The 27,672-nt window shown below is 44.9% G+C and overlaps 1 protein-coding gene across 12 annotated transcripts in view; it reads right to left on the bottom strand.

The window, feature by feature from the left end:
• The window catches only part of DMD (dystrophin), a 7,616,828-nt gene that overhangs the window by 94,702 nt on the left and 7,494,454 nt on the right, over positions 1 to 27,672 (bottom strand). For all 12 annotated transcript variants that reach the window (XM_069639082.1, XM_069639084.1, XM_069639079.1 and 9 more), the window contains 3 exons: positions 11,448 to 11,606; positions 9,547 to 9,790; positions 9,153 to 9,276 (listed from right to left, as the gene is read on the bottom strand). In XM_069639082.1, coding sequence (XP_069495183.1) covers positions 9,153 to 9,276; positions 9,547 to 9,790; positions 11,448 to 11,606 — 527 coding nt within the window. The remainder of the gene's footprint in view (positions 1 to 9,152; positions 9,277 to 9,546; positions 9,791 to 11,447; positions 11,607 to 27,672) is intronic.

The raw sequence follows: 27,672 nt of genomic DNA, 5'->3' as shown, positions 1-27,672 counted from the left end.
ACTACTCCAAAGTGCTTGTAAGGGTTGTGTTCAACTGTCTTACCAATTTCTTAGACATCCACAACCTTTGAGGCCCCCTACAAGCAGGTTTCTGCTCCTGTCACTCCACGGAAACTGTTCTCATGAATGTGTCCAACTTCATCACCTCTGCTAAGCACCCCAACCTCTCTTTTCCCAATTCTCCTTAACCTGTTTGCTGCCTTTGACCCTGTCGATCACTCTCACCTCCTTAATACTCTCTTCTTGGGATTCACAATCAAGCCCTTGCCTGGATTAAATTCTACATTACACCTCACCCATTCACTGTCTCCTGAAGTAACAACAACTCTCAACTCCCTTCTGTAACTATTGGTGTTCCAGAAGGTTGTGTCTAGGGTCTGCTCCTCTTTTCATTCTATGCCTCTGATCTTGGTGCACTAATCTCCTCCTTTGGGTTCTTGTACCAACTCTTTGCGGACAACACCTAAATCATCATCTCTTTTCTTGAACTTTCCTCTGATCTATCAAAATATCCAACTGTCTCTCTGCCATTAAATATTGCATGGCTTCACACTCTAATGTTAAACTCTGCCAAAACAGAGGTGCTCTTCTTCCCTACTAAAAGCTCTCATCTCTTCCTCTGCCTATCCAGTTCCCACCCGACACCCTCCACCACTCTTCTTCATCTACGACCCTTCTCACACCTTCTCTGCTTTCATCTGCAAAACTGGAACCGCAGCTCGCCTCAACCTCCTAAATATTAGGAAAATCAGGAACCTCCTTCCTTTCAACACTGCCAAGCATCTCTTAACCACTCTTGTCTTCTCTAAGTGGACTGTGCCGTCCTCTCAACAAGATCATTAACTTCACTACCAGGACTTTCTTTGAACTCCCTCACTTCACACCTACTTCCTCGTACAGTCACCAGACTGGATGGCTGATAATGCAAAACAGGGCCAGATTTAAATGTCTTCTCCTAGTTCACAAATCTATCCACTGTAAGGCACCATTGAATATATCCACCGCTATGCAACTCTACAAGCCTTCTCGTAATCTCCACTCTGTCTCGACTACCCTTGTGGCTCCTTGCCCTCCATGTGCTTCCTCTCACTTCTGTTCTTTCTCTCTTCTTGCTCCACTTCCATGGAATTCTCTTCCCCTGGCCATCAAAGAAATAGTCCACAGGGATTTGTTCAAAACTAAACTAAAAGCCTACCTCCTTGCCTCAGAGTTACCCTCTTAACCCATCTCTGAAATGCCTGCTTGGTAAAATGTTTCCCTCGCCTCTAACCTGTCTCTGTACCTCAATTCCTCTGCCTCTTCAATAGCACTTCACCCACCATGGTCACATCCCAAGCGCAGCTCGCCGTACCGCCTACCTGCACTTCAACATGTCCAATGTTGGTTGTCCTTAATCTATGTATGTTCACTTAGATCTTGTCCCCGGAGACTGTTCCATGTACTCCCATGCAGAACTTGGTCAGAATGTCCCTCAAATTCACCCCATTGTAAAAAAGCTCACTGCTTGCTGTCACACCAGATTTCTTTTCTATTGTACATTTTTGTGTGATCTAAAGAGCATCGCTCCTCCTGTATATAAATAGTACTTCCAAGGGGATGTCCTTTAAGAAGTGACTGAAGTACATGGTGGCATTACTGTGTCCCTTGCTGAATGGGAGGATATGAATGGCAGCATTGTCTTTCAAGTCGAGTGGGATAGTGTTAAGGCACGGTTGAGATAATGGTGAAAAGACATGGTTGAGTGCATTTACTCTGATGTGGGTGGTGGTTAGAAAGTGTATATTCATGGAATCCATGGTTGAGTGGACCATCCCTGGTGCTTTTAGTATCAAGGGCCCCTGGCAGATAGGAGTCATCAAGGAAGTGGTTTGCTGAATTTGAAATTGATGCTGAGGATTGTGGACATTTCATGGACGAATGACCAAAACCTGTGAGGTGGGCGAAGGATGGAACATGGCTGTCTATGTGTACGGTACAAGTTGGCATGATATAAGCTCTAAGAAGGTTATGGCTGTTTGGCTGAGGATGGTGCAAGTACAGTCAGATCTGTGGACAACTGTCACCCCTTCTCCCACCTACCTGTGCTGTCAACCCAATTGGGATGAATACATCAAAACATGGGTTGAAATGGGGAGAACCAGGTCTCTCTGAGAAATATGGCAATGAGTTTGTGCGTGGTGTGTTGGCAGCATAGTGGACATCAGAGTGTGCATTAATGATCATTAGATTGTAAGAGAGGGGATATGGGTAAGAGTGGGAGTATGTGTAGCATTTTGATGCAGCAAGTGTTTGTGAGCCTATGTCCTCATAGGTTTCGGAAACAGACTGTGGCTGTAGGAGATATTGCTATGTCTACCTGATGTAGGAGAGGAAGATGTCCCAGCGCTTGGCCTTGGCCCTGACTCAACAGGCGCAAACATGTGATGCCCTTTTCTTTGGCCTTACCGGAAGACAACAGCAATCAGGATGACTAGGTTTCCCCCAGGCATCAACAGGAATTTCCAGGATCAAACTGGTATATAGCTGAAATCTTAGAGACCTATTAGTCATCATGAAAGAAGAATGGGAGAAGCTCAACAACCAGCAGACCAATGGCCACACCACTGTACGGAATACAAATGAATATTTATCAGATCTCCAAGCCTACAATCTAAAAAAGTGAAGTTACAAACCTTCAAAGTAGACTACAAAGTGATGGTTCTCCTGCCCACCACCTAAAACAAGCTGCTGGCCAGATGGCATGAACCTTATATCATTACTGAGGATGTTTCTAACCTAATCTAGAAGAGTGAGCAGACAGAATTAACTAAACCCTCAGTTATATCATGTTAACAAATTAAAGGCCTGATGCAAAAGTAGCAACCCTGTTCTGCTGGCACGTTGACAACATCACCCGAGAGACTCCTCTGCTTACTAACATCCATGGGGTGAACATACTGCCACATCTACCGAGATCCGGCCATAAAGATCTTGGTATTTTCTTGTTTAAGAAGAACCCTGTTGTGTTCTCCCCAAATCCAGGAAACGTTTGGAGCATCGTACATAATATCCAGCCCCCACTAAAGTGAACAATCCGTTTGCAGACTTCCCAACCACCACAAGCCAGAAAAAAACAGAGAGGAGATAAAGAAAATGCTGGACCTTGGAGTCACAGAGATACAACAATGAATAGTCCTCCCTGATCGGGTTAGTGCCAAAACCAGACAACACCTGATGCTTTTGTATAGACTTCAGAAAGCTTACTGAGATCTCCAACTTCAATGTATATCCAATGTCATGCAGACCCTGGAAAATGCCAAGTGTATGTCAACTTTGGATTTGACAAAAGGCTATTGGCAAGTCCCATAGATGAATTCAAGATGAAGACAGCCTTCTCCAGGCCAGATGGTGTCATCCCATTCATGGGCCTACCGTTCGGCCTATACAGGACACCTACCACTTTTCTAAGATCAATGGACAAAATGATGGTTCCTTGCCGGACATTCGTTGGGATGTACCTGGATGATATTGTCAGCTATAGCAAAACTGGGGCAAACCATCTAAATAATCTGGCTACTATCTGTGATTTTCTCAGAAAGGCTAATCTTACAGCTAATCCCTCTAAATGCACCCTATCGCAGATGTCCATGAAATATCTTGGGTTCCAGGTCAGAAATGGTCTGTTGCTGCCACATCATAGTGAGGTTGATCCTGTTAAAAGCATTCTACACTGTTTTCAAGGAGCACGGTCAAGGGTGCTGCAGGGAAGAGAAGTTGGGGATAAACAATCTATTGTATTCCACGAGACCTAGGGAGGCCTGGACATCATTCTACACTATTTTCAAGGACCATGGCTCACTGTGACATGGGACATTGGTGGATACTTGAATTTCTGATGGGCTGCATATGTCATGCTGTGTGGTAGTTTGTTAATCTGCAAATGTTTATCCAATTAAATCCGAGCATGCAATGGTTTTGAAGGTGTGTTCCTTCAAGTTATTAACATTTATGCTAATTGCACATCAAGAAGAGAATTAGTGGCTAAGGTATGTAATCATCCTGTGCCAGAAATGGAAGAGTGGGGCATTTTTAAATTGTGGTAATCTAAATGACAAATGCGAGAATGGTCACGTATTTGGGCTCTCCCTAAAGATAAGTTGTTGGTCTTGGGGGATACCTGCTTGAGCCATTCTTTTAAGGCATTGTATCAGAAGAGAACATTTTCAATTGCATTTTACGAGCGCAAAGTGTTGTCTGTTCAACATGCCACTCACTCTGATAGTCTTTATACTCTGATTCCATCTCAATAACTCCAGACGACTATGCCAATTATGGATATTTCAATATCCATTCTAGATAGCGCCCACGATGAATCATCAACCTGTATAATGGATAACTGAAAATATTTATGAATCCCTGAGCCATTTCTTTGAACTCGCATCAAAAGGCAGGCCCACACTTGCAGGAAATGTTTTTTTCACTGGCGAAGCTCAACAGAAACTAAAGTTAGTTTCTTGTCATTTTTAGGAATTTATCTTTCTGTTACAAGTCTGGTGATTCTCCTAGTGCAGGCCTTTTTTTTGCAGTCTGGAAAGTTGGTGGCCCTCTGGGCTATGCTGCCTCCCCTCAGTAAGTATTAGGTTTTGTTTTGTTGGAGGCTGCAAAGTCATTACACTTTATGCAACCATGTTTTGGAATTGTTTTGGCTTAGGGAACCATTGGTGGAAGCATGATGCAGTCATACATTTGACCACTCCTCTAATATGATTTTAAATATCCATCAGATTATGCTTTTATAATTAAATCAATTAATTTAAGAAGATATTTTGTCGGCATGGATTGCACTTATGCCTCCATTTTGTTAACTTAACATTGAATCTGGGGTGACGAATCAAGGGAATTCGTCCCTTCTCCCCAAGTGGAAGCCCCCCAACCTGTAAGGCTAGGGAGGTGAGCCTGCTCCCCAACACCCTCCCTAAGGGTCGCGGCAAGTGGGACCCCCTCCCCCCGGGAGAGTGTCACCCTTTGGGGACAAGGACACCTATGCGGAACTCCTTGAAGCGGTGCATACTGCTTTTTCTCCGCTATTGTGGGACATGACCTGCAGGCGCATGGCATGTCCCACAATAACAGAGAATTTTAAATGACTGGGACAAAGAAATTCCTACAGAAAAGGAACATGTCCATTTTAACTCAACTTCCCTCTTCACTGAATGCAAGGAGGTTAAATAAATATATGTATATATAAGAGAGAGCGAGAAAGAAAGAGACAGAAGGAGAGCAAAAGAGAGAGAATGAGAAAAAAACCAGTGAGTTAGAAACTCGCCTCAAACCGCAGACTGGGATGCCAGAGCCACAGTGAAGTCTCAGCACAAGAATCCCACAGAGAAATAACCAAAAGGGGGAGACTGGGATGCCATAGCCATGGTGCAAACCCAGCACAAGAAACCAGCAGGCCAGAGAAGCCCAGAGGAAGGTGACCACAGAAATCGTGCGGTGGACAGCCATTCCTACAACCATTGCAGATACCGCCACACATAGGAAGTTACAGGGTGTCCGACCCCTCGGAAGACCAGGACAATGGAAAGAGAAGAGAGATTGCAAGAAGGAACCCGCCAACGGAACGGGACACAGATGGTCCGAGACCTGGGAGAGGGTCGAGGAACAAGGCTCCAGGTGGTGTCTCCTTCACAATAGAAGGCAACTGGGGAGACAGCATTACAGGAGGCTGAGAAGGGAGCAGTATATCCTGCAACCAACACGTCTCAGTAGAAGTCACAAGATAAACTTACCTTTAAAGCAAATCAACTTAAACTGTTGCGACGCAAGATAAAGATGTAAAATAAAGAGAAAAGAATTGCTGGTAACAGTAACCCTGGGGAAAGCCACTAAACCTTTTGTAGAAGAGGATACTATCGAAAGAGAGAATATTTTGACAAGAGTTTAGAGAAACGAAATACTTGAACTAAGTAAAGAGGCAAATCGGCCAAAGCAAGCTCAGCTGTAATTGGCAAGGAGGGAAAGACAATTCACATAATATCTTCCCAAGATATGATGGAGACAGCCACCAGAAATGTACAGCTTGTAAAGGATCCCCAAAAGGGACTCCCAGGGACAAGTGACAACTGCAGACTGCAGTGGAAGAGTTACAGAGACTGATCGAAGAAATCGCCAGAGGATATTTGAGGATTACATATTGGTAAAGAATACCACTGTTAGTAGAGGCACCTCAAGGAGAAGGGAGAACTCGGGCCCAGTAGGAACACTCAAACTGTTCAACAGCTACTCCACCCAAAACATCGACATAAGTGATCAGTAACTGATCGATAATTTGCACGTGCCTTCCTTTCACCATCAAATTGAAAACAAATTCACTACCATCAAATTGAAAACAAATTCACTTGTTCTGGATGGGTCTTATAGTTTCCTTTGTCCGAATTCAGGCCCAGGGTTGTGCCCACTCCCCCCAGACTACACCCCTCTCACCAGCCCAATCCTTAAAAACTGCAATCTTGGTCAACACAAATAGGGGGTAATTCATGGATTATTTGCGCCGAAAAAAGGGATTTGTGCACCATTCTACCCGCAAATCCCGGTTTAACAAATGGGGATTTGCGGGCAGAATGGCGCACAAATCCAGTTTTTTTTGGTGCAAATAATCCATGAATTAGCCCCATAGATCATGAGAATCCCATATGATATTTCAATATAGCTGGTGTCAGGGATTCTCCAAACCGATCTGGGTGGCAGACTTCCAAAGACTGGCCATTTTCCCGTTACCAAGTCAGATGCTTTCTAACAGGAAAGCTCTATTCTGCATAGAGCTTGTTGATATAACTGAGCAAATAACCATGTGTCTGAAATATAAGAATGCATTGGGAATGCATGTCTGCAAGCAAGAGATAGACATTCATAAATGTAACAAAGCAATTCAAGATCCATGGAGTTCATGACCAAAGTGTGCAAAGCATTTCGGGGTTTACTATATTGAAATATTGGGCACTCATTCCCACTAAAACAACTGTGACATACACTAAAGCATTAGAGATGTGATTATTCAATAATAAGTCTTAGTGCGGGGAAATAACTAGATTCGATTTGTAGCCATAGGTGAAAGATTATATAACGGGAGGCAGCCAACTGTGCAGGGCAGACCCATCTCTGTTAATGGAAGTGCACTGGCTTGAAGGAGTTTTTTTATTCCACTTGGAAAATAGTTTTCAGGGAGGCAATTGTACTGTGAGAGCCGGAGACCATCTGCACTAGTGCTAAACTAAATGCGTATGCACACAGTTTACACATGCACAAAAAGTGTTTTTCCTCCCTCGATTTGTTGACAATCTGGTCCAAGGTGTCCAATTTTATTGGACACTTTGGGCAACTAGAGGAATTTGACACGGCATACTGCATTTCAAATGCGGAGTCTTCGCTTCTCCTTGAAAAATTCCCACAGAATGATATCCATTGACTCAAGGGGGCTCTTCCTACACCAATAACAAAAACATTTTCCATAAAATCTTCAAATATTGCCGTTTTATGTATCCGCCTTATGAGGGACATTGGTTTATTCTCCATTTTCATTGAAGTGGTTGTTCGGTATGATGCTGATCAGGGGGACTGCAAACATTACGTTTTTCTAAGAATGCTGCATACCTCTTTTTTGGCTGAATGAGGTATTCCTTAGAACTGCAGATAGTGTGGAAAGGACCTCAGAGAAACATAAAATTACATTTTTGGCACACGAGTGAAGCACTGTTGGTTCTGGTTGAGTATGGGCCTTTAAACAATAGAACTGCATTTCAGTTGCAATGGGTGATGAAATAAAAAAGCTGCAAGCAGCATTTGTCTTTTCTCGACCTTCCTAGTAATTATCCAACGTTAGTTAGCCAAGAGCTCCTATTGTCACCCGTTGGGAAAGTTCTTAGGGCAATTTGGCAGTCTGAGGCAAAGTAATATGCTCTGAATAAGAGGGGGCTTGTTTATGCCTATGGGTCACACAATATAATTTGATCAATGAATACCACTTTGTGAGGAGCACTCATTCATTTTAGATATGCCTAAATGTTGCTTTAAGAACTTGGTGCAGTGAGACTCTAGACAATGACTTGCTTAAGGTGTCCTCGCCAAGAACTAAGAGCCAGCTGTCCCCCTACATTACAGGTTCCATATTAGGAGTTGCTGCTCAGATTGCATTTTTTTGTAACCTTCTGGCTTTACATTCATACTGCAATTATAGAAACAGATCTGTCAAGCAAAATCGTTTTTTAAAACGTAAGTAATGGAAGCTAAATATGTCTTGATCTCGACTTTTGCAAAACACTCCCACCACACATGGCGCTATGCTTGTACCCCTCTTTGTGCATCTCTCTTTCGGGAAGGAGTCGGTCTCAGTGACCCTACTGCGTTTTATTCCTCTTACCTTCAGTCTCTGCCTTTAACCATGTACTCTGATCATACCAGGGCTCATAGTCACTCTCTCGCTCTCCTCTATAACCTCCTGTAGCACGCCGACTCTTCCCTCTTCCAACACGCTCCCCTCAAGCAGTCATTCTCTTTAGCATACCCTCAATTTCTTTGTCATTACAGCCACAGTTTCGACCACTGGTGTTACTTCCCTCTACAACCTCTGTCCTCTCACCATTTCCTTTTCCTGTACTGCAACGCTTAATGTCCGCCCTTTCCCCCTGGTGTTCTCCAATTCAGTAATCAGCACACTGGCCATGACTATCTGAAGCACTAGTGGCATGGGTAAGCCCAAACATGGGTCTAGAGCCTGCTGTGCCTAGAGACCCAAGCTACACCTCACTCAGGAAGCTGAATGAGCCTCAACATTGCCTGAGGATGCACTCGTGGTCTGGAGAAGGGGTGCGGGCAAGCAATTCTGGTTGGAATATCCCCTTTTGGAGTGGGACCAAGCAAGATTTCCTTTTTCCCTTCAGTAATAGCATGGCAGGCTGGAAAACGGTGCTCGGGGGGGGGATGTCCCCGGCTATGCCATTGATTTAGATGAATTCAAAACCTTCCAACCATTACCTTTCTTTATTGCAAATGCCTCAAGCAATTTGGCGTGCGCCATTTCCTTTCACTGTTCAGTATCTTGTACAGTGGGCACCATCTAAATTAACAAATGCAACAAAAATAATTGGTATAAACGTTCTGTAAATTGCTCTTACCCATGGATTCTGAAGTCTGACTGCCGACTACGCGAAGCACCATTGGTTGTCTGCTGTCTGACCTCTGCAAGGAGGTAGAAGGGGAGGACATTGTTGTACCATTCACCTTGGATTCTGCTTGGGGCTGAAACAGTCACAGAAGACATAGAAGTTATTATGTGCAGCAGGAGTCTGTGCTGCCAGACAGTGCATAAACAGATTTATTTAATGCTTGCAAAAGGTCCCCTTTGATTGTAAGCATTTAGACGCCTATTTAAAGATTGGTCCAATGTATTACTGAATTGGATCGATTCTTCCTTGAAAATGCTTCTACATATCCCTGCAGTGGTGTTAATTGCACTGATGAAGAAACACGCCTCACCAGTGGTAGATGATCCGTTTCCTTTGATCTCACCTGCTCCAGAAGTTGCCGCAGTCTGTGCAGCTGGGACTCCAGCTGCTTGTTGTGATCCTCCAAGATTTGCATCCTGGCTTCCAGGCGGCCCTTGTGCTGGCGCAGCAACTTGGCTTCCGCAATGAGTTCGGCATCCCTAGGGCTCTGGGGGGAGATGGGCATCATCTCGGGAGGAGATGGCAGCGGAGACAGCCCCTTGTGATCGTGCTGTTCCTTCAGCTTATCGTACTCGGTTTGCAGGTTCCTGTTGGCATGTATGGAAAGAAGTGATGTGTTAGTCACCTCGTAGTGGGCTTATAATTTGTCTACGGTTCTCAGAATTTCTCATGACTTTGTATCTGAACAAAATGGTAGATTATGTCTTACTGACCGATCACATAGTATACGCCTCAAAAACGATTATTTCATGGCTAATTTTTATCTCTGTATTTATAACCCTTGTCCGCAATTGCCAGCAGGATGTATGTAGGTAGGCACTTGCCATCTTAAATCGAGTATTGATTCAGTTGTAAATGCCAGAACATTCTGTATCAAACTAATGAGGCTTTTCCTCTAACAATGCTTAGGTACGCCTAATACAATAAAGACCAGAATAAAGAGTCTGCATCTAAGCAACAATGCAGCTGGTGGAGATTTGTGCAAAATGGTAACAAGCTCAAGGAGAAGCAAAGAAAGGACTTCTGGTTCAGGAAATATCTTGGAATATGTTATTAAGGGACATTTGGAACGGTTGGGGGTGGGTGTGTTAGATATGGTTAAGGATTAGGAGGTATACCGATTGAATTGGCTGTGTTTTCAGAGCTGGCATACTCAATTAGCGTCTCTCCAGATGTTTTGGCCTATAACTCTTGATCCCTCACCATTGACTATACTAGGCAGGACTGATGGGATTTCTAGGCCAAAACATCTGGTGAGCCGAAAGTTGTCCAACCCTTGCCTAGGAAAAGGAGATGAAGGTTGATGCTGCTGTTAAGTTAATGATGATGTACATAGGCCTCTATAAAGCCCAGGCCAAGTCCAATATAAATGGAGCACACGTTGTCGGTACAAGTCTGGGAAATGATGTGCTATTTCTCTTGCAGATCCTCTACAAGGGCTGTAAAATGATATTCAACTGTCTGAATTAGCACTCATTTGAAAAGACAGCTTAGTAGCCAGCCAGGAATCATTTGACCTCTCAAACAAAGGTGAAGTGTGGACTGGTTTAGAGTATTGTGTTTGACTATGAAACACTATATAGGGAAAGCGCAATCAGTAAAGTATGGACGGTGAGAAAGAAATGGACAGGTATTTGCCAAGTCCCCTTAACTGTTTATTTTACTTTCTATAGATCATCAATAGAGAATTGCTCAAACTCATGCAAGTAATGTCATTACACAGGCTCTTGTGGTTGTTTCCAAATAGTTAAACCATTGAACTGTGCAGCCCCACTAATTCACAAACATACACAAATTAATTTATTAAGACTTGGTGCCACATTTCTTACTCAATATCCCTTGTAGAGGTCATATTTTACTATGTGATCCCTGTAGTGAATAGATCTACAACAACGAACCCACACAGCCGACATCTCCAACATTATTCAATGTGATACACCCTTGCATAAATGTCACCAGCAAAGATGTGATAAGAGCATTAAACTGTTCATTGACAAATTAAGTGTGAGACTGCATGTAAATCCATCGGCAGGGGTAGTGCAGGGACTTATGCAGGATCATGTGAAGAGACAATTTGGAGCCTGCCCCATCCTTTTAATGGGACCCAGACTTTCTGTTTGAAGAACCAACCTTGTGCCCATTAGTGTACTCTGCTGTTGGGACTCTGGGCAGTGGACTACAAATTCCCTTGCAGTAGATCTGGCCCCAAGTACCAGCTATGACAACACATGTATGATGGCACACCTGTTTTCTTCTTCCAGGTCAGATAGGATCCTCTCCAGTTCTCCTCGCTCCTCACTTTCCAGGGAAATCAGGATCTGCGCAGGGCTGCGTGGCTGGCTCAAGGGCGACTCCTGGTTCAAGCTTTGGCAGTAGTGCTGGATTAACAAATGCTCATCGTCTCTGAAAAATAAATCAAACCAAAAATGAACTGCCATATTTCAGTGTGGTTCACACAGGGAATCGATCACAGTGTCAGACAAACTGTGATGCAAGACTTTCTGGCTAACTGATATCCCTCTTTGGGACATTCATTTGAAGGCAAACTGGCCATAATACCTTTTCTGAATGCAGGCAGTCAACAACATTCTACCCAGATGAAGACAAATGCATTTCATTTAACATAACTAAACTGCACAGGTGCTTAGGTCCTTTAATTAGTATGCCATTCCTGCCTATCCGCAGGTTCCTTAGTGACGGGCAGAGCACCCAAGCGGAAGCTGCACTTTGCAAAAAGAGCACTACTTAGATCATCTTTTTCATTTGAAATAAAGAGCATCCTGCCGACACACTATTCGTGATATTTTGTTTTTGGCTCTTACACGACACTAGTAACAGCTGGTGGAGCAAACACTATTTGTATGGAAAAGGGTTGATGGCAAATGTCATTAATACCTATCTACCTTAGCAACGTGCCATTATCCCCCCTTCTCTAGCTTTCTGCCATTGCAATGCGCAGAATGGGGAACATTCTGTCTGGGCACTTAGTTGCATTTGGTTGCCTCTGCAGGCAATTTAATAGAAAGAGCCCCAGATGTTTATTGATAGCATAGTGCTTCGCCTGCTTTTGTGTGTGTGTGTGTGTGTGTGTGTGCCTGTTCTACGTTGAGCACTTCAATGTACTTGCTATGCTGTGTACTTCATTGCTTTCTTTCGGTCATGCATGATGTTTACTAGGGCATGCAAGTCTGTACTTGACATAGGACACCTACAAAGTAAGATTTTCTTTTTAGTGCCTTCTTCCCATAGAATTCTTTAGGACACCATTTCTTTTTGCTTTGTTTACACTCATGACTTTTTGGTGGTATCTCCTTGTCTTTTTACTCTTTATGGGGGGAAGTGATTAGCCCATCAGACTATCAGTACTCAGAGACTGCCTCTATTTGTACATTTCTTGTATTGTTACAGTTGCACACATCACCCTAAAGTGAAGTGCGGTTAGTCAACCTTTCTACAATGGCTTTTGGGCTACCTTTACAATGTGCCCAGGATGAGCAGGGGGGAGGCAGCAAAGAATGTTCTACTGTGTTATATACCTTTACTCATGCACTTGTGCATTCATGGCAGGGGGCTAGTAAAGATAGCTAGCCTCCTAATATGGCGGTGCCACAAAGTTTTTGCTTGTCCGTTTGCTACATTTTTCTTTGACCTCATTCCTGCTTTCTCAGGTCAGCAAATGCCATATATGGAATGCCCAGTCCCAAGAAAAGCTTCCGGTTTCGTGGGCAAAGGGGTAGCTTGTGAGAGATCCCAGATGTGGATGCTGGGACCTTCTAGTCCCAGTACACATTCAGCTGCCTCAATGTGTTTTGCTTGGCAGTTGGGGCTCTGGGTGGCTATCCCCAATTAGATAGCCAATGCCTGTTTGAATGGCACAGATCCTTACCATTGGTGGACCTGGGTGAACTTCCATTCCAGGTGTTTGATAAAAGGTTGTCTCCTGCAGCTGAACAGCACCAAAGCCAGTTAGGTCCAGGTGAAGCCTTGCTTGTTTGCCTTATCTCAATAAGACCCTAGTTGGTGCCTTGATCCCTCTACTGGTGGGACCAACCAGTTGCAACCTTGCTCGAAGATCTGGGCCATGGGAGCCTTCAGAAAGGCCTCTAGACCAACCAGTGGACTTGCCAGTTCTCTCCTAGCCTACCACACTGTAGCAGTCGCTGTTCTGAGTATATACTTGGAGCTTGGAGGATCTTCAACTTGTACAAGATGACTGCTCCTGCACATTCAGCCTTATTTCATCAACAGAAGCAATGCAGGACCTGCTCCTTTGTTTGTCCCCGGAAGAACACCTGTCACTGCCTAACCATGGTGTCGCCCATTGCAAACTGTCTTCTTCGTGTTCTAGCGGTGGTCTGAGGCCAACTTTTATTCATTTGGGTGTTGAGCTAGAAGGTGTCTGAAACCGATTCTGAAGCATCGCGACCAATCAAAACTAAATCCTGCACCAAACAGTGACCTCTTCACCCCTGGCCTTCCTCGACCGGACCAAGCACTGAAGATTGCATTCCCAACTGATTCCGGAACCTCAGCAGTGGTCTCTGGAGAAATCAGAGTCAGGGTGGTTAACATACATGTTCTGCAACCCCAGTCTCCATAGGGTTACATGGGTGGAAAGTCCAGACCCAAAACTACTCTTTCTTGACTTTGGTTAGTGGAGGGCTGGTCAATGATCCCTTCCTATGCCTATCCTAGTGACTGGGATTTAGTAGGTTTACTTATCTGAACCTTACTTACCTTTTCAATTTGTGATCATAACCACCGGCATCATCCAAATCTCTTAATAAACCTACCTGTGAAGTATATCTTTGGAACTGGTGACTTTAGGGCAAATGGCCCCAAACCATCTGAGGGTTGGACTCAAGTATTGGGGGAGCTATTCTGCTTTTATTCGATGTGTCTATACTGATTTTCATGCATTAAAGTACTTACCTGCATGTCCGTTTTTATTGAAGTATATGCTTTATTTCTTCTCCAAATGGTGAATGTATGTATCTTTTTTATAGTAATTGTGTGACAATATTTACTAGAGGTTTAACTTGCTTAGTGTGCATTTAAAGGGCCTAATAAATAATTGTATATGTTTGTACTTACCTGTCTTACTTGAATTATTGGTGGTGTACTGTGTGGCCTCATTGTATCCCTAGACCACTCTCACAGCTCTACTCAGAATAAGCATTGCCGCTCTTCTACCTTACCTTGATTGGCTTTGGCTAGTCCTCAGTGTTCCTGCATAATAGGCTGGACTACCAAAATTTCCCCTCCATTACTAGGGTTGATTTTGGAAATCCATTTTAACAACAAGCAACACCTATTGTTTTTGCTAATGCTTGTTAATGAGTGCATGAACAAGACCTCTGTGTGAAATGTTGAATGCTGACACATCGGCAGGCCTCTCCTTGTTGTGTGCGTAAAATACTGTATCCAGTGAGTCGTCAATGCCGCCTTTCCCACTAATCCAGAACACTTTCTGCCGAATCGTGTATGCGCACTTCTAGGCCTTTTGGCACAGTCAGCAGCCCAATACAATGACAGCCTTTCATGCCCGAGGACTGTGCTTGTATTCTTCCATCATTTCCTAAGCAGATGGCAGCATGCCATCCAACAATTATGCCCTTGAGATGATAAAGTGTTACATGCTGGGGCCCTTTTCTAACAACAGTCCTGCATTTCATGGACACTGTTAAGCCTCTAGGATAACATGCTCTGCTGTACAAGCACAGCTAATCACAAATGTATTTAAGAAAACAGAAAACAAAGCCACTCTTTTAAGAGGATTAATAATTGTGTTTTTTGGTTAATCGTGAACCGGGCGTGGTAAAATGTTGGGACTACCAATATGGTTTTAAATCTGCAATTTTGAGCATACACTACAATCAGAGCTCATACACATTCCTGAAACAGCAGCACATGCCTACAAGGCGAGCAATGAGACACCCTTAGCTGTATATATGTTTGGAATGTGGATCCTATTACAGTGATAGATTTCAGGCCAAGATATCTTCAATGTCACTGCTCAAATAAAGGCACCGCGCTTCAAGAGAGTTTAAGGGAACCTTTTAAAAGTGTTTCTTTTTTTCAATAAATCCTTCCAAACGAAGTATCAGAGTCAGACTAAACATAATGATTCTTGCAGAAATCCACATTCTACGTGAGCTTTACTGTCTGACTGTTCCCTGCACAGGGTTCAGTGGTGATCCCTTGGCTACACACTAACCTTGGTGTGTGGTTCTGTGTGTGTGCGCAATAACTGGCCATGTTGTCTACTGTTCTCCCCTTTCACCTTCTTAAGCAGGTAGACTGCACAACGGTGGGAAATTTGAGAACAAAAAAGCACAACTATCAGCCTTGTACCACTGGAAAAGTTCTAACAGGTCTACAAACATCTAAAAGGAGGAACATATGCTGCAAGAAATCAATCCCTACGGGGTGCACTTCTCACCACAGATTAGATGAATATAAAAGTCTGGATTTCAAACTGCCCCACCTCACCATTCCTTCTAGTAGTGGGTCCGATAGGGGCCATAAGACTACTCACGCCAAGAGTTAGGAATCTGTATTTGGATAACCGAACATCATTTATATTTGATGCTCTAAGCCATAATGGGGGAGTGGTGTAAGAGTTGTTTTGTGACATGCGTATGTTCGGGGTTTAGGCAAAGGGCTCCTAAGGTAGCGTTGTGCTCATCTCACCTTGTAGGGTGCTGTGTTCAGCCTGCAAGCCTACTGCAAGTCTGCTTAACTTCAAATTCACAGATCGACGTTCCAAATATCTGCACTTAGGCTACTGAATGCGACATCATGTTTAGCTCCCACAAATCAGTACATTAGAGCCTAACGCTCAGTGTTCGGCAGAATTTTTTTATCTTGAAAGCAAATCTTTTTTGTTATGTGGAAAGGTTTTTATCTGCACAGATCACCAAATAGTGGTCTAATAGCTCAGAGGTTTCTTGAAAGCGTGGTGTATTGTGCCCCTGTAAGGGGTATTAAGACCTTGGACAGCAAAGACAATAGAAGGAGCAGAGCAGGGAAAGGGCAAGGGGGTGAACGTTTAAAAGCACATGAAAGATGTTAATGGACAAAAACGGGAACGAGGGGTAGCGATGGGGTTTGTGATGTAGAACAATCAAAGCATAGCACCGATCAGAAAAGGGCACATGCCAAATACTTCTGCAAACAAACTCATTGTCATGTGGGCAGTTTCTTACAGGGAAGTTCTGAAATGAGTCAGTAAGATGTTGCATTCTCAAACATCTGGGATTGCTAAACCAACTGTCGGACATGACCATACCCGGAGTGGACTGTGCGCAAGTCGAAAGAGGAGAACACACATGTGAAGAAAAATTAGGTGTGTGAGACCGCTGGCCCTCGGAGTACCAGACGTCCATGGCCACATAATGCAGGATGATTGGAGACCCTTAACACTAACTTAATTTCCAAGAACACAGATAGAAAGGGAATCTGTATAAGTCAGACGAGAGCCAATCTGGCCAGTGTGAGGAGTCAGGAATAAAACTCGGACCCAAGTTAGACATGGTTTTGGCTATAGATCTTTATTGATAAAATAAAGAGGTTGGGACAATACATCACTGTCCCTGCACTCAAGGCGTTTCCCTACCTGAACTCAAAACTAAGTATTTGTCAATGTCAGAATGTCCAAAACAAAACCGTCCCGTGTCCAAAGTACTATTCGGACTCTCGCATTCTAAAGAGATAAACTCTAAGGTGAAAAGGATAATGTCTTTGGCCTTCAGTGTTCTAGAAATGTTCAAAAGGGTAAAAAAGGGTAACTCCCACAAAAAGTCTCTCAAGTATAGGGCTCCTTACTCCAGTGGGTGTCTCCCTTCCCCTGGATTCTTCTTCACGTTTTCTTACAAATAACAGCTCTTCATTTTCCTTTTGGTTGATAACAAAATCGTACACAAAAATAGTTTGGCCCTATTTTGTCTTGTCAGGATACCTAGTGTACTCTCCTGACAGGTTTTTGTTCTGAAGTCTCTTGCGCCAGCACCATCATTTGGTGGTTATTTTTTGCTTCTCAATTTGTCCTTGCTTGGTATTTTTACCTTCCAGGACTTTCTTTGTACACTTGCACCTGCATGGTACACTCTCCTGCCAGGATTTCGGGAATCACACCCTTCCAATTGCCTGGTATACCGTCCTGCCTGGCTTCTTGCAAACATACACTTGTAACTGCCTGGTATACTCTCTGGCCAGGGCTTTACACTTGTGTGCTTTTGCTCACACTTCCACTCTTTATAGTTTGCCATGTTAGCCTTATTGGCTAATTCACTGTCTGATATATGTTGCTTTGTTAACTTTTGTTCCATGCATATGCGGCACATACTCGCAAACCTCAAAGTCTCCTTTCTTTAGAAGATACACTATCACTTGTTTGCTCTCTGTTGTTTAAATGGCTCTCTTACACTCTCAGTTCCGTTATGTTTAATTATTCGAGTTTGGCGTGGCTGCCAATACGCCCCAGTGTTTCCTCTGTCGCAGCATTGACTCACTGGCTCTCCATGGCATTTCCTATTCCTCTTGCAGCTCACCATTAACAGTCTTGGGTGCTTTCTTCATAGAGAATGTTTGGTTTCGACATCTCTGCTTCCCGCAGCTCCAGCTGGGTTTGCCTGCTACGTACGTCTCTGTGGTAGCTGAACCACTGTGTTCCTAAAATGGCTTCGGCATTCCCACTGTTTGTGTTCTTCTCTGTACATTCTTCTGCTTCTGAGCTGGTTGGCTCCACTGACCTGCCAGCCCGTCACAACACAAAAAACCACCTGAAATTCAGGAAGGCCCCTAAAAACCTGGCTCTTCCCAATACTCTCCTAATACACTGCTCCCCATGAATGCACCACTAATAAATGCCCCCACAACAACCACAACTCGTGGGCTGGCAGCTCCCGCAGCAGTTTCATCTGACACACCACCACATATTGCTCAGCAACACTCCCAGCCAACTGGTACTCCAGGTAAGCCAGCAGCTTTTGTTGTGGCACACCTGATCCACCATCAACCTACCCACAAAACTCCCACCGGACAAGCACTCCAGGTAAGCCAGCAGCTTTTGCTTTGGCACCCCCGCACCACTCACAATATTCTCACTGTGCCCCCGCCTGCAGGCCGACATGAGAGACTACCAACAGTGAAATAAGTAGCCCAGGGTAGCTCATACCCACCTATAAGTAATTCACTGCCACTGTTAACCTGCATCGCTCATTCAGGGAAACTCTGAACACTGACAATCTCCCACTACAAAAGCATTCCCAAATCTAGGTACAAAAAAACCCATCAATGTCTGTTACACTACGGAAACCTACTGTACTCTAGGCTGAATACTACGGCACTGTGAGGCCTACCCCTCGCCCCCATATTCTGCAATCTAGGTTTAGCCTCCTAGGCCTCTAGCACACTATACAGGATTCTCAAATATAGGTGTAGCCTTCATCTTCTTTTACCTTAGGATTAAACCTACTGCATTGTGATACCTAGGCCTCTATCCCACTGTACATGATTCACAGATCTATGCGTAGCCTCCGTCTTTGTTTAGCATATGCCTAAACTTACTGCACTGTGAAACATAGGCCTTTCTCCCACTAAACAAGATTCTTCAATGGGTATAGGACTCAATTCTAGACCTGGACATATATCACCCCAGCAGAGCAATCTCGGAGCCTACGGTACGTATATCTTCACACATGGACATAGGCTGCAGGCACGGGCAAGCACCCATGCATGATAGAATACGGCTATGGCCAAGCACATTGCTCTGGTTCACACATAGCCATACAGACAAACACCTGACCCTGACGTACCTCAACACCCCTGCCACTAGAATACAGTGATCACCGCCCGAAAGGAAACCAGTATAGATGGCCTCACATAGACTCTTGCAACAATTGCAATCTATCTCTAACCCTTAACAGCACCCACCCATGTGTCAGACCTCTGTTGGGCTGCCTAGTCGAGCCTTGCCAGCCACCCAAGTCTTAGAACGGCAACATGAACACATACATGAACACCTAAGCTAAACTACCTAGAATTTCCAACCACATCGACTACGGTCACCAAGGGTGTTGCAATCGAGGAAAAAATGTTTTAAAAAATAAAAAATAAAAATTTAATCACATTGAGGCCATACAAGTGGGGGAAAAGCCCTAAATAAATAACCAAATACAATACAAGGGGCCTCATTATTGTATTGTATTGTATTTATTATTTATATAGCACTTTCATCCAAAATGCTTTACATTATAGCAACAGAATACATAGAACATTATAACCAAGAAGCAATTTACAATGAATCAAACCAATAAAAACAGTAAGCAGAGCAATTCATCAGTGAGGGGGGAGGGGAAAGGAAAAGAGGGGAAGGGGGATGTGGAGGAAGGGATATGAGGGTGAGGGAGGGGACGAGGGAGGGAGGAGAGGATCATAGTGGGAGTCGAGTCAAGGGGAGAGGAGGGGAAGGTTTCAAGGCGGGAAATGGAGAAGAAGAGATTTCAGGGAAGTGCGAAAGGAGGAAAAGGTAGGTGTGGAACGGATTGAGAGAGGTAAGGAGTTCCAGTGGAGGGGGGGGTAGGAGCTGAAAGGAGCGGAAACGGGAGGAGGCACATGGGGAAGGGGGAACAGTGAGAAGGAAGTGGTCGGCTGAACGGAGGGGGCGGGAGGGATTATAGAAAAAGAGGAGAGATAAGGGGGAGCCAGGTCATGGAGAGAATTAAAGACTAGACAGAGGAAATTAAATTTAAGTTGGAAGTGAAAGGGAAGCCAGCCAAGAGAGGAGAGCAAAGAGGAAATGGAGTCATGCGGGGCAAGGAGACAGAAGGTACGGATAGCTGAGTGGTATATAGATGTGAGAGGAGCAAGATGAGAAGCTGGTAGTCCAAAGAGTAGGGAGGAGCAGTAGAAGAGGCGCGAGAAGATAAGGGAGGAGATTAGATGTTTTGTTGCATGGAAGGTGAGAGAGGAGTGGACCATGCGAATATTGAAGAGGTATTAGCGACAGGCGCGAGAGGTAAGAGAAATATGGTGGGCAAAGGAGAGGGAAGAGTCAAAGAGAATGCCTAGATTGCGAGCGTGGGCAGAGATAGGAAGATTGGAGGGGGGAAAGTGAATGAAAGGTAGAGGAGAAGGAGGGGGAAGAGTATTGGAGGGAAATAACAGGACTTCAGTCTTATCAGTTTTGAGAGAAAGAAAATGGGATGACATCCCGTTTTTAATGGCAGTAAGACAGGAAGAGAGTTTAAGGTGGAGATTAGAAGAGAAGGAAGAGAAAGAGAGGGAGAGTTGGGTGTCATCAGCATAGAAATGGTGAGAGATACCGAATGAAGAGATAACAGGGGCAAGGAGAGAGGTGTAGAGAGAGAATAGGAAAGGGCTAAGAACTGAACCTTGGGGTACACCGTATTCCAAGGGGAGGGTAGGCGAGGAACGGCCGCCCCAGGAGACAGCGAATGAGCGGGAGGAGGAGAGCCAGTTAAGAACAGAGCCTTTGAAACTAAAGGAAGACAGAGTATTGAGAAGTAGGGGGTGATCAACAGAATCGAAAGCAGCAGATAGGTCAAGGAGGATAAGGACAGAGGATTGCTTAGAGTATCGAGCGGAAAGAAGGAAGTTAAGGATATAAGCGAGGGCAGTTTCGTGAGAGTGTTTAGGTCTGAAGCCAGATTGAAGCCAGATTATAAGTCTGGCGCTCCCGTAATGAAGGGAACGCCGATTACGAGCTTCCCATCGCGAGGGGAAGAGGGAGGCAATAAAGGCAATCTGCCTGTTATTACCTCCCTGCCCATTCCCATTGAGCCCTACGGGGATGGGGATGGGTTCTTGCAAGGAGGAATTACCGGGTCCTCCTATGTCTGAGTAACCCGGTAAGTCCCCATTGCAGGAACCCGGAGCGGAGGCAGCCATGGAGCTAATAGCTCCAAGGCTGCCTCCATTCTCGTAATGAGGCCCAAGATGTTCTTGTTCTTATACTCTGGTTAAGCAATATTTGACTTTTTGCAACTTTCCTTACATTGACATCAATAAAACCACAGCTATTTGTCATGTCTTTAACCCTAACCTGACATTGGCGGCAAGTAAAACCTTTTTAGCTTCACTTCCCTTACTCAACTCATTGATTTTGGTGAAATTGGCCACCCTACAAGGTTACCAGTGTAGGGACAGTGTCCCCTTTCATAATTTCCTGTGTTTCAGTGAAATGCTGCTGGGTACTTTATATGAATTTCATCAATTTATTCTTTGTTTTCTGTAACTTTTTTTAAATCTGCCTAGGACAGGTTGATCACAGTGAACCGTGCCACTTATTTTTCCAGTGCTCCATTTCTATTATCTATATAATGCAAATTACCATATACTCAAAAATGACAGCCTTGCTGCCCTCTCGGTTGCATAACATCAAATAAAGTAATGCACTTTCTAGGTTTCAAATTGTATTACCCGGCTAGGGCTTCTGTGTGGAAGAGCAGGTTAGGGCTACGTTTGGGCCCATCAAGTCCCAATACATGTCCTGGGTATGAGGTGTCTGCTACTGGGCAGACACAGGGTTTGTGGCTGTCCTATTTGAATGGTGAAGAACCGTGCCAATGGTGGGCTGGGGCAGCCACCAATCCAAGATTTGGATAAGGAGATGCAGCTATTTCTCAGGTGGATCACTGGAACAAAGAATGCAAAGAAGAGGATCCCACATTGAGGACCCAGAAGATTGCTGTCAAGTACAACCAACATTGGCCTGTGAAGCTCTGATACTTTTTCTGCAGAGAAAACCTTTGTCAATGCTTTGGCACTTCGACTGTTCGGACTAACCTGTCTTGTGTCCTATACCTTAGGCCCTCTGTCGGAAGACATCAGAAGTATGAAGACAAGGCCACTCTTTTGGAACAGCCACTAATACTAGCTGGAGCTTGGGACTTGGTCTTTCTGGTTGTTGCTGGTCTCTGGGATGAAGGGGGGCCTTCCTGCACCATGATCTTGACTGCGACCATGACTTATTATTATGTTATTATGGTATTTGAGCGCAGACCTAGCTTCGAGAAGAGAAGCAACGGAGTGCTTTATAGAGGTATACAACAGTACAGATGCATAACAGAGCGATTTTCTGCAGTAACAACATAACAGATACACAAGGGGGGTAGGATACAGAGGGGCACAGAGGAGGTGTGTAGCCATAAAGAGTGGCAGGATCGGTGCAGTCGAGGGGCAGACAGCATCAAGAGAGACTGGGGTGATGCGGGGGGTGACGTGATGGCCTATGGGTTGAGGCGGAGACACTCCTTGAAAAGATGGGTCTTGAGTTCTATTCTGAATTGTAGGAGCGTGGGAGTGAGTTTGATGTGGATGGGGAGGAGGTTCCATAGGCGTAGGCAGAGAAGGTTTGTTTTCTGGTCCTTTCCTTTTTGCAGAGGTGGATTTCAAGTCTGCACATGTCCTGGCTTCTGGTGGAGCACTGTCTGCCAGAGATGCTGAGTTTCGCCGGAAGGTAGCTGGGTGACTGCCTTATAGATGATGCAGCAAGACTTGAAAGTGATTTGTGTGTGCAGTGGGAGCCAGTGAAGGTCGATGAGTGCCGGGATGATGTGGTTGTATCTGCGTAGACCCTTGATGAGGCATGGGGCTGCGTTTAGGACACTTCTCAGGGGCACATGGGAGGACGATGGGAGGCCTTAGTGGGGGCATTGCCCCCATCCAGGTGGGATAGAACCAGTGCTTGAATAGTGGATCTAAAGCTGTCTGGAGGAAGGAAGGACTTGACTTTTCATAGGAGGAAGAGCCAGTACCAAGCTGTCTCAGTTTTCTTAGCTATGTGTGTCTTGAACGAGAGGTGTTTGTTGATGTGGAACCCGGCACACTTGGTGCCGGAGGTGAGCTTGGGTGTGAAGCCCTCAGGGTTCACAACCGTCTGTATGTCTGATGTGGTTGGTGAGGAGTAGGAATTCGGTCTTGGGCGGGTTGATCTTCAAGTATGCACTGGACATCCACGACTAGATCAGCAAGAGGCTATTTTTGAGCCTGTGTATGCCCTTGATGGAGTCGTTCTTGAGGTATAGCTGTGTGTTGTCAGCGTGAATCTTGTCTGCTGACCCTTGATCAGGCTTTCTATACTGCTGCTCTACTTGTAGTGTGCCCTGCAGGCCAGGTCTCGGAGCACCTTCTGTGGCTGCTGTAATGAGGAGTCTGGCCCATCAGTCTGTCAGAGCCATCCCAGAAGCAGAGGTCAAAACCGCAGCATAGCAGAACCCAAATCCGGACACCGACTTCATCCACTGCAGTTGCAACCTTTTGACTGCCACCGACCGGGACAACAGCAGAGGTCGTCCCCCAGTGATTCATACTACCCCATGTTACCCTCATACTAGCCCAGGGGTGGCGACTTGAAAAATTGGAGTCAGGGCCACAAGTGTACTAATCTTGTTTTCATGCTGCCCCTCCCCCACCTCACCACAGCTATGGGGAAAAATGTGTGCAAAGTCCACTCCCTCACACTCTTGTCCTGCTGGGATTGAAAGTTTACCCCTAATATTCATACTTGCTTGTTAAATCCAAATACGACTTAAACTTCATTTTTGACCAACCTGTTGGCTTTGCCAAAGTTTGTGCAGGGGAACTTTTGAGAAGTTCTACTCCCCCTCGGGTACTTACCTGGAACTTTGACTGTTTTGAGGCACTAGGCCTACATAATAACCACCTGACAGACAAGGACTGCAAAAGCTTGGTATCTGCATATAACCCATAACGCAGTGTATATAGTATGTTTTAAAGCATTGTTCTTTCACTTAACTTCTTACACTTGCATTTCTTTGTTTTACCGAACTTGCTGTGTTTTAGTGTAAAGTGTTGGGTAATCTTACTTTAAGCCTATTGTGTGATATATTAAGTTTTACCTACTTGGTGTTTTAATGCCTAATAACTTCATACATGTTTATACCTCTATGTGGACCCTAATACCAGACTGTCTATATGTGTGGTTAACTGTACTTACACTCTACCACCATTGCTCCTGAAGTCTGCATTGCTGCTCAGCTCACGGTACCTTGCTTGAGTTTGGCTAAGCTGATTTTCCATCATTTTACCCACCGAATAGGTTGGCCTCTCAGAACCCTCCCACGGGGCCCGATTCTGAAAATCCACTTGTGCTCTACTGCTTCCATTTTTATGAAAATCCTCAGTACTTATATCATATTGGTTTAGTAACCTGGTTTGCTTCAGGACCATCTCCACCCCCAAATTGGATGCCACTTGCCATATGCGTAATTCTAAATATGTATTAGTGCTAGCAATAACACATTTATTTCTATATTTAGGCAATATAACCGGAGGAGGGGGGCATTACTGGTCGGGTAATGCCCCTGTGGCCATAGTTAGAAGCCCGAGTGAGGGTTATACTGCCATTAGTACCCCGGCATGTTGTACCGGGGGTACTCATTGGTATTTTTCTCGAGTTGAGAAAGGGCACTGTGACCGTTTCTCGACTGGAGAAAATAAAACATTTCCGCCAGGGGTTGGGGAGAAGGCACTACATGTAGTGCCTTCTCCCTTTCCATGGTGGCTATTATAAAAATGGAAAGGGAGAAGGGACTACACATAGTCGCTTCTCCCTTTTCATGGCATCCGACGCGTTCGAGACACAATTGCGGAAGTGGGATTACCGTCGGTGTAAGGCTCAGAAATACGCCAATGGGTGCGCAGAAATACTTAAAGGTACGGAGCGCGGGGCACTAATGTTCAATATCGTCACTCTTAATCACAGGTAATCCCTTGGTACAGATGTTGGATTCTACTTTGAAGACAAAAAAACTGCAAATGGGCATTCATATGGCTCTTTGTGACATTCAACAAATGCCAAAATCTCAAGGCCCACATTATGACAAGCTGGTTTAATATGGACTGGTCTTTCACGTTGATGCTTATGGCAAGAAGACAACTCGGACACGAAGACTGGTCCACCACAAAATCCTGGTGCCCACCCCCTGCACACAGCGTTTGGCTATTTTGATAAAAATTACAATGATCGAGCTAGATTGTGGAACACTTTAATGGTGAACGCTACCAATAATAATCAAATCATTTTTGTATAGGGAGTGATTTATATTTACACACTTTGCCATGGAGGACACAGAGTTTTATTCCAAGGATTCTATATTGACTCTTGCCCATATGCTCCCAAAATTCTTGGAAGTCTTCTGAAGTAGCAACGGTGTGCGCGTTTCATAGTGCAACACACTTGTCCTGATCATATGCAATGATCCAATTAGACTGATGCTACAAGGATACGGTGTAAGCAGCGCGTGAAAGGTTTCTTCAAATGGGAATACATTATAATACAGATGGTCTTAAAATATCAGAGAGTCATCAAGAAGTTTCACGTTTTCTATTGAAACATAAAACAGGAGGTGTATCGCTCGTTACTTTCGTAATGGGTATATCGTTTTGCATTGAGCAGGCAAGTACTTCAGAGATGGCGACTGGCTGGAAAAAGGATTTGGGAAAGTGATGCTAGGGTTGTCCCTCTCTTGCTCACTTCTCTATGCCAGGCGCCCATAACCCCGGGTTAGTGCTACTGCTCAGTAACCCCTACTGTCTAGTTTCTGCCTTGTGCTGATAGGGTTCTCTAAAAGCAGGCTCACAAACTCACTCAGGGACTTCCCAACTGGCCATACACTATAGTTGCTTCATTCTAATAGGGTGGTGTACGCATGTGCAATTCAGTCTTCTAGACTTTTAGCACCCAACTATTCTCCTCCTCCTGTGTCCCACTCCACTTGCCTTCTCTTTTCCTCCAGGCCTTCTCCTACCTCCAATGTTACTACCTTCCTCCCTACCCACCCGCTCCTCTCCACCCTACCTTCTCTGCACTACAACTACTTTCCGTCTTCTACACTATCACTGATACTACTCTTGCTGCTGCTACTACTACTCTCGCTTCTCCACACTTCCCTCTGTTGACTTTTACAATACTACACCTTCTCTTCACCACTCCCTATACTACCCTCTTTTCACCAAACTCTGGGATATGATGCCCTGCTTACCCTTCCGCTAGACTATCACCCCCTCACTTCGCTCATTCTCCCTTATCACCCCCCCCTCTAGTAGCGTCACTCTCTCCTAACACGTACTCCCTCCCTCTCACACCAACTACTACTACCCCACTCGCCTACTCCTATCTCTCACACACTTTCTATACACACCCTCCCATCTTCCTCCACTGCACTAGAAACAACAGGTACCACTCTCACAAATGCCTCACTTTTGCTAACCAACACTCCTCTTCTCTGCCTGTCCGCTGCCTGGGATCTCAGCCCACTTTTAGCTCCTTCTGTGATCTGACCCATACAACCCACACTCTTCCTCTCCTGCTGTCTGCTTTTATAGCGCACAGCTGGTGGTTCTCTTCATCCCTCCCATTTCCGTCCGCTTCAATGCTCACCTGACCCTCTGCACCAATCAATGCCTGCCTTTCCACTGCCCCCCACATGGGTTGGATTAAACAGAGCGGCTTTAAAAAAAACCTCTAAGCCCCTGCCCCTTTTCTAGCATGGTTTCCTGACAGTCTCTGATGTTTCTCTGTTGTGCTTTGTGGTTGTGGCTGGAAATTCGTTTTTCTGCTTGGGTGTTTCCTTCTTTTCCTGGGGTTCTGGTCGCAGTTGGGATATGGTGCTGGTTCACCATCAATAAGAATTACTGTATTTCAGGTCTTCTTGTTTGGTTTGGATCTGGGTTTTCCTGGATGCTCGCTGTTGCATTGTAGGAGATGGAGTCCTGAACTACATAAGAAAGAACAGTGGCCAGCAACTGTTTTGGGAGGCATTGGAAGATAAAGCGGGGTACCAAGGTTGACATTTTTGGCACATGGGGAATTTTACAGGACTGTGACCCCCCCCACACCCTCCTCAACCCCCAACCTCCACTTGGTATACCTCGGCCAGGGCTGACTCCAACTTCTGTTTTAGCGAGCCTCCTGCCCCTAGTTGAAATGGGTCCCCGACCTACACCCTCCGGACAAGGTAATGACCTTCAACCGGTCACAATTTTTTCTCACTTCTCTTAGGCTTCTTTTCTTTCTTCCCCTCCAGCAGACTAAGATCTGGATACCCCTGGTATCCACACGTCATTCCACTTCAAAGCCAAGCCTAGGCACTCTGAAACTAGTACAGTGGCGATTTGGCTCAGTATAAAAGACTCTCAACAGAACATTTCTTCATTTTGAGTAATACGCAGACCAGGGGTCTGCAACCTGCGGCTCTGCAGGTGTTCTGCACTACAGCTTCCATGATCCTTCGCCATTGACCTATGGTAAGATCCCCACCTTAGATTAAACACAGCGCAATATTTCCCAAAGGATGCCCAGAAACACAGTGCTTTAATTTTGGTACTGCTGGTTATCCAATCGCGGGAAACACACTGACGCAAGGAAAATTGTGTTTCATGCAGGCCACCCTGGCTGTGAGCTTCGTAAACTTTTCCATTA

The sequence above is a fragment of the Ambystoma mexicanum genome, chromosome 7q (genome assembly GCF_040938575.1).
Source record: "Ambystoma mexicanum isolate Mex_15411 chromosome 7q, UKY_AmexF1_1, whole genome shotgun sequence".
NCBI classification, from domain to species: Eukaryota; Metazoa; Chordata; class Amphibia; order Caudata; family Ambystomatidae; genus Ambystoma; species Ambystoma mexicanum.
This window is presented reverse-complemented; position numbering and strand designations above follow the sequence as displayed.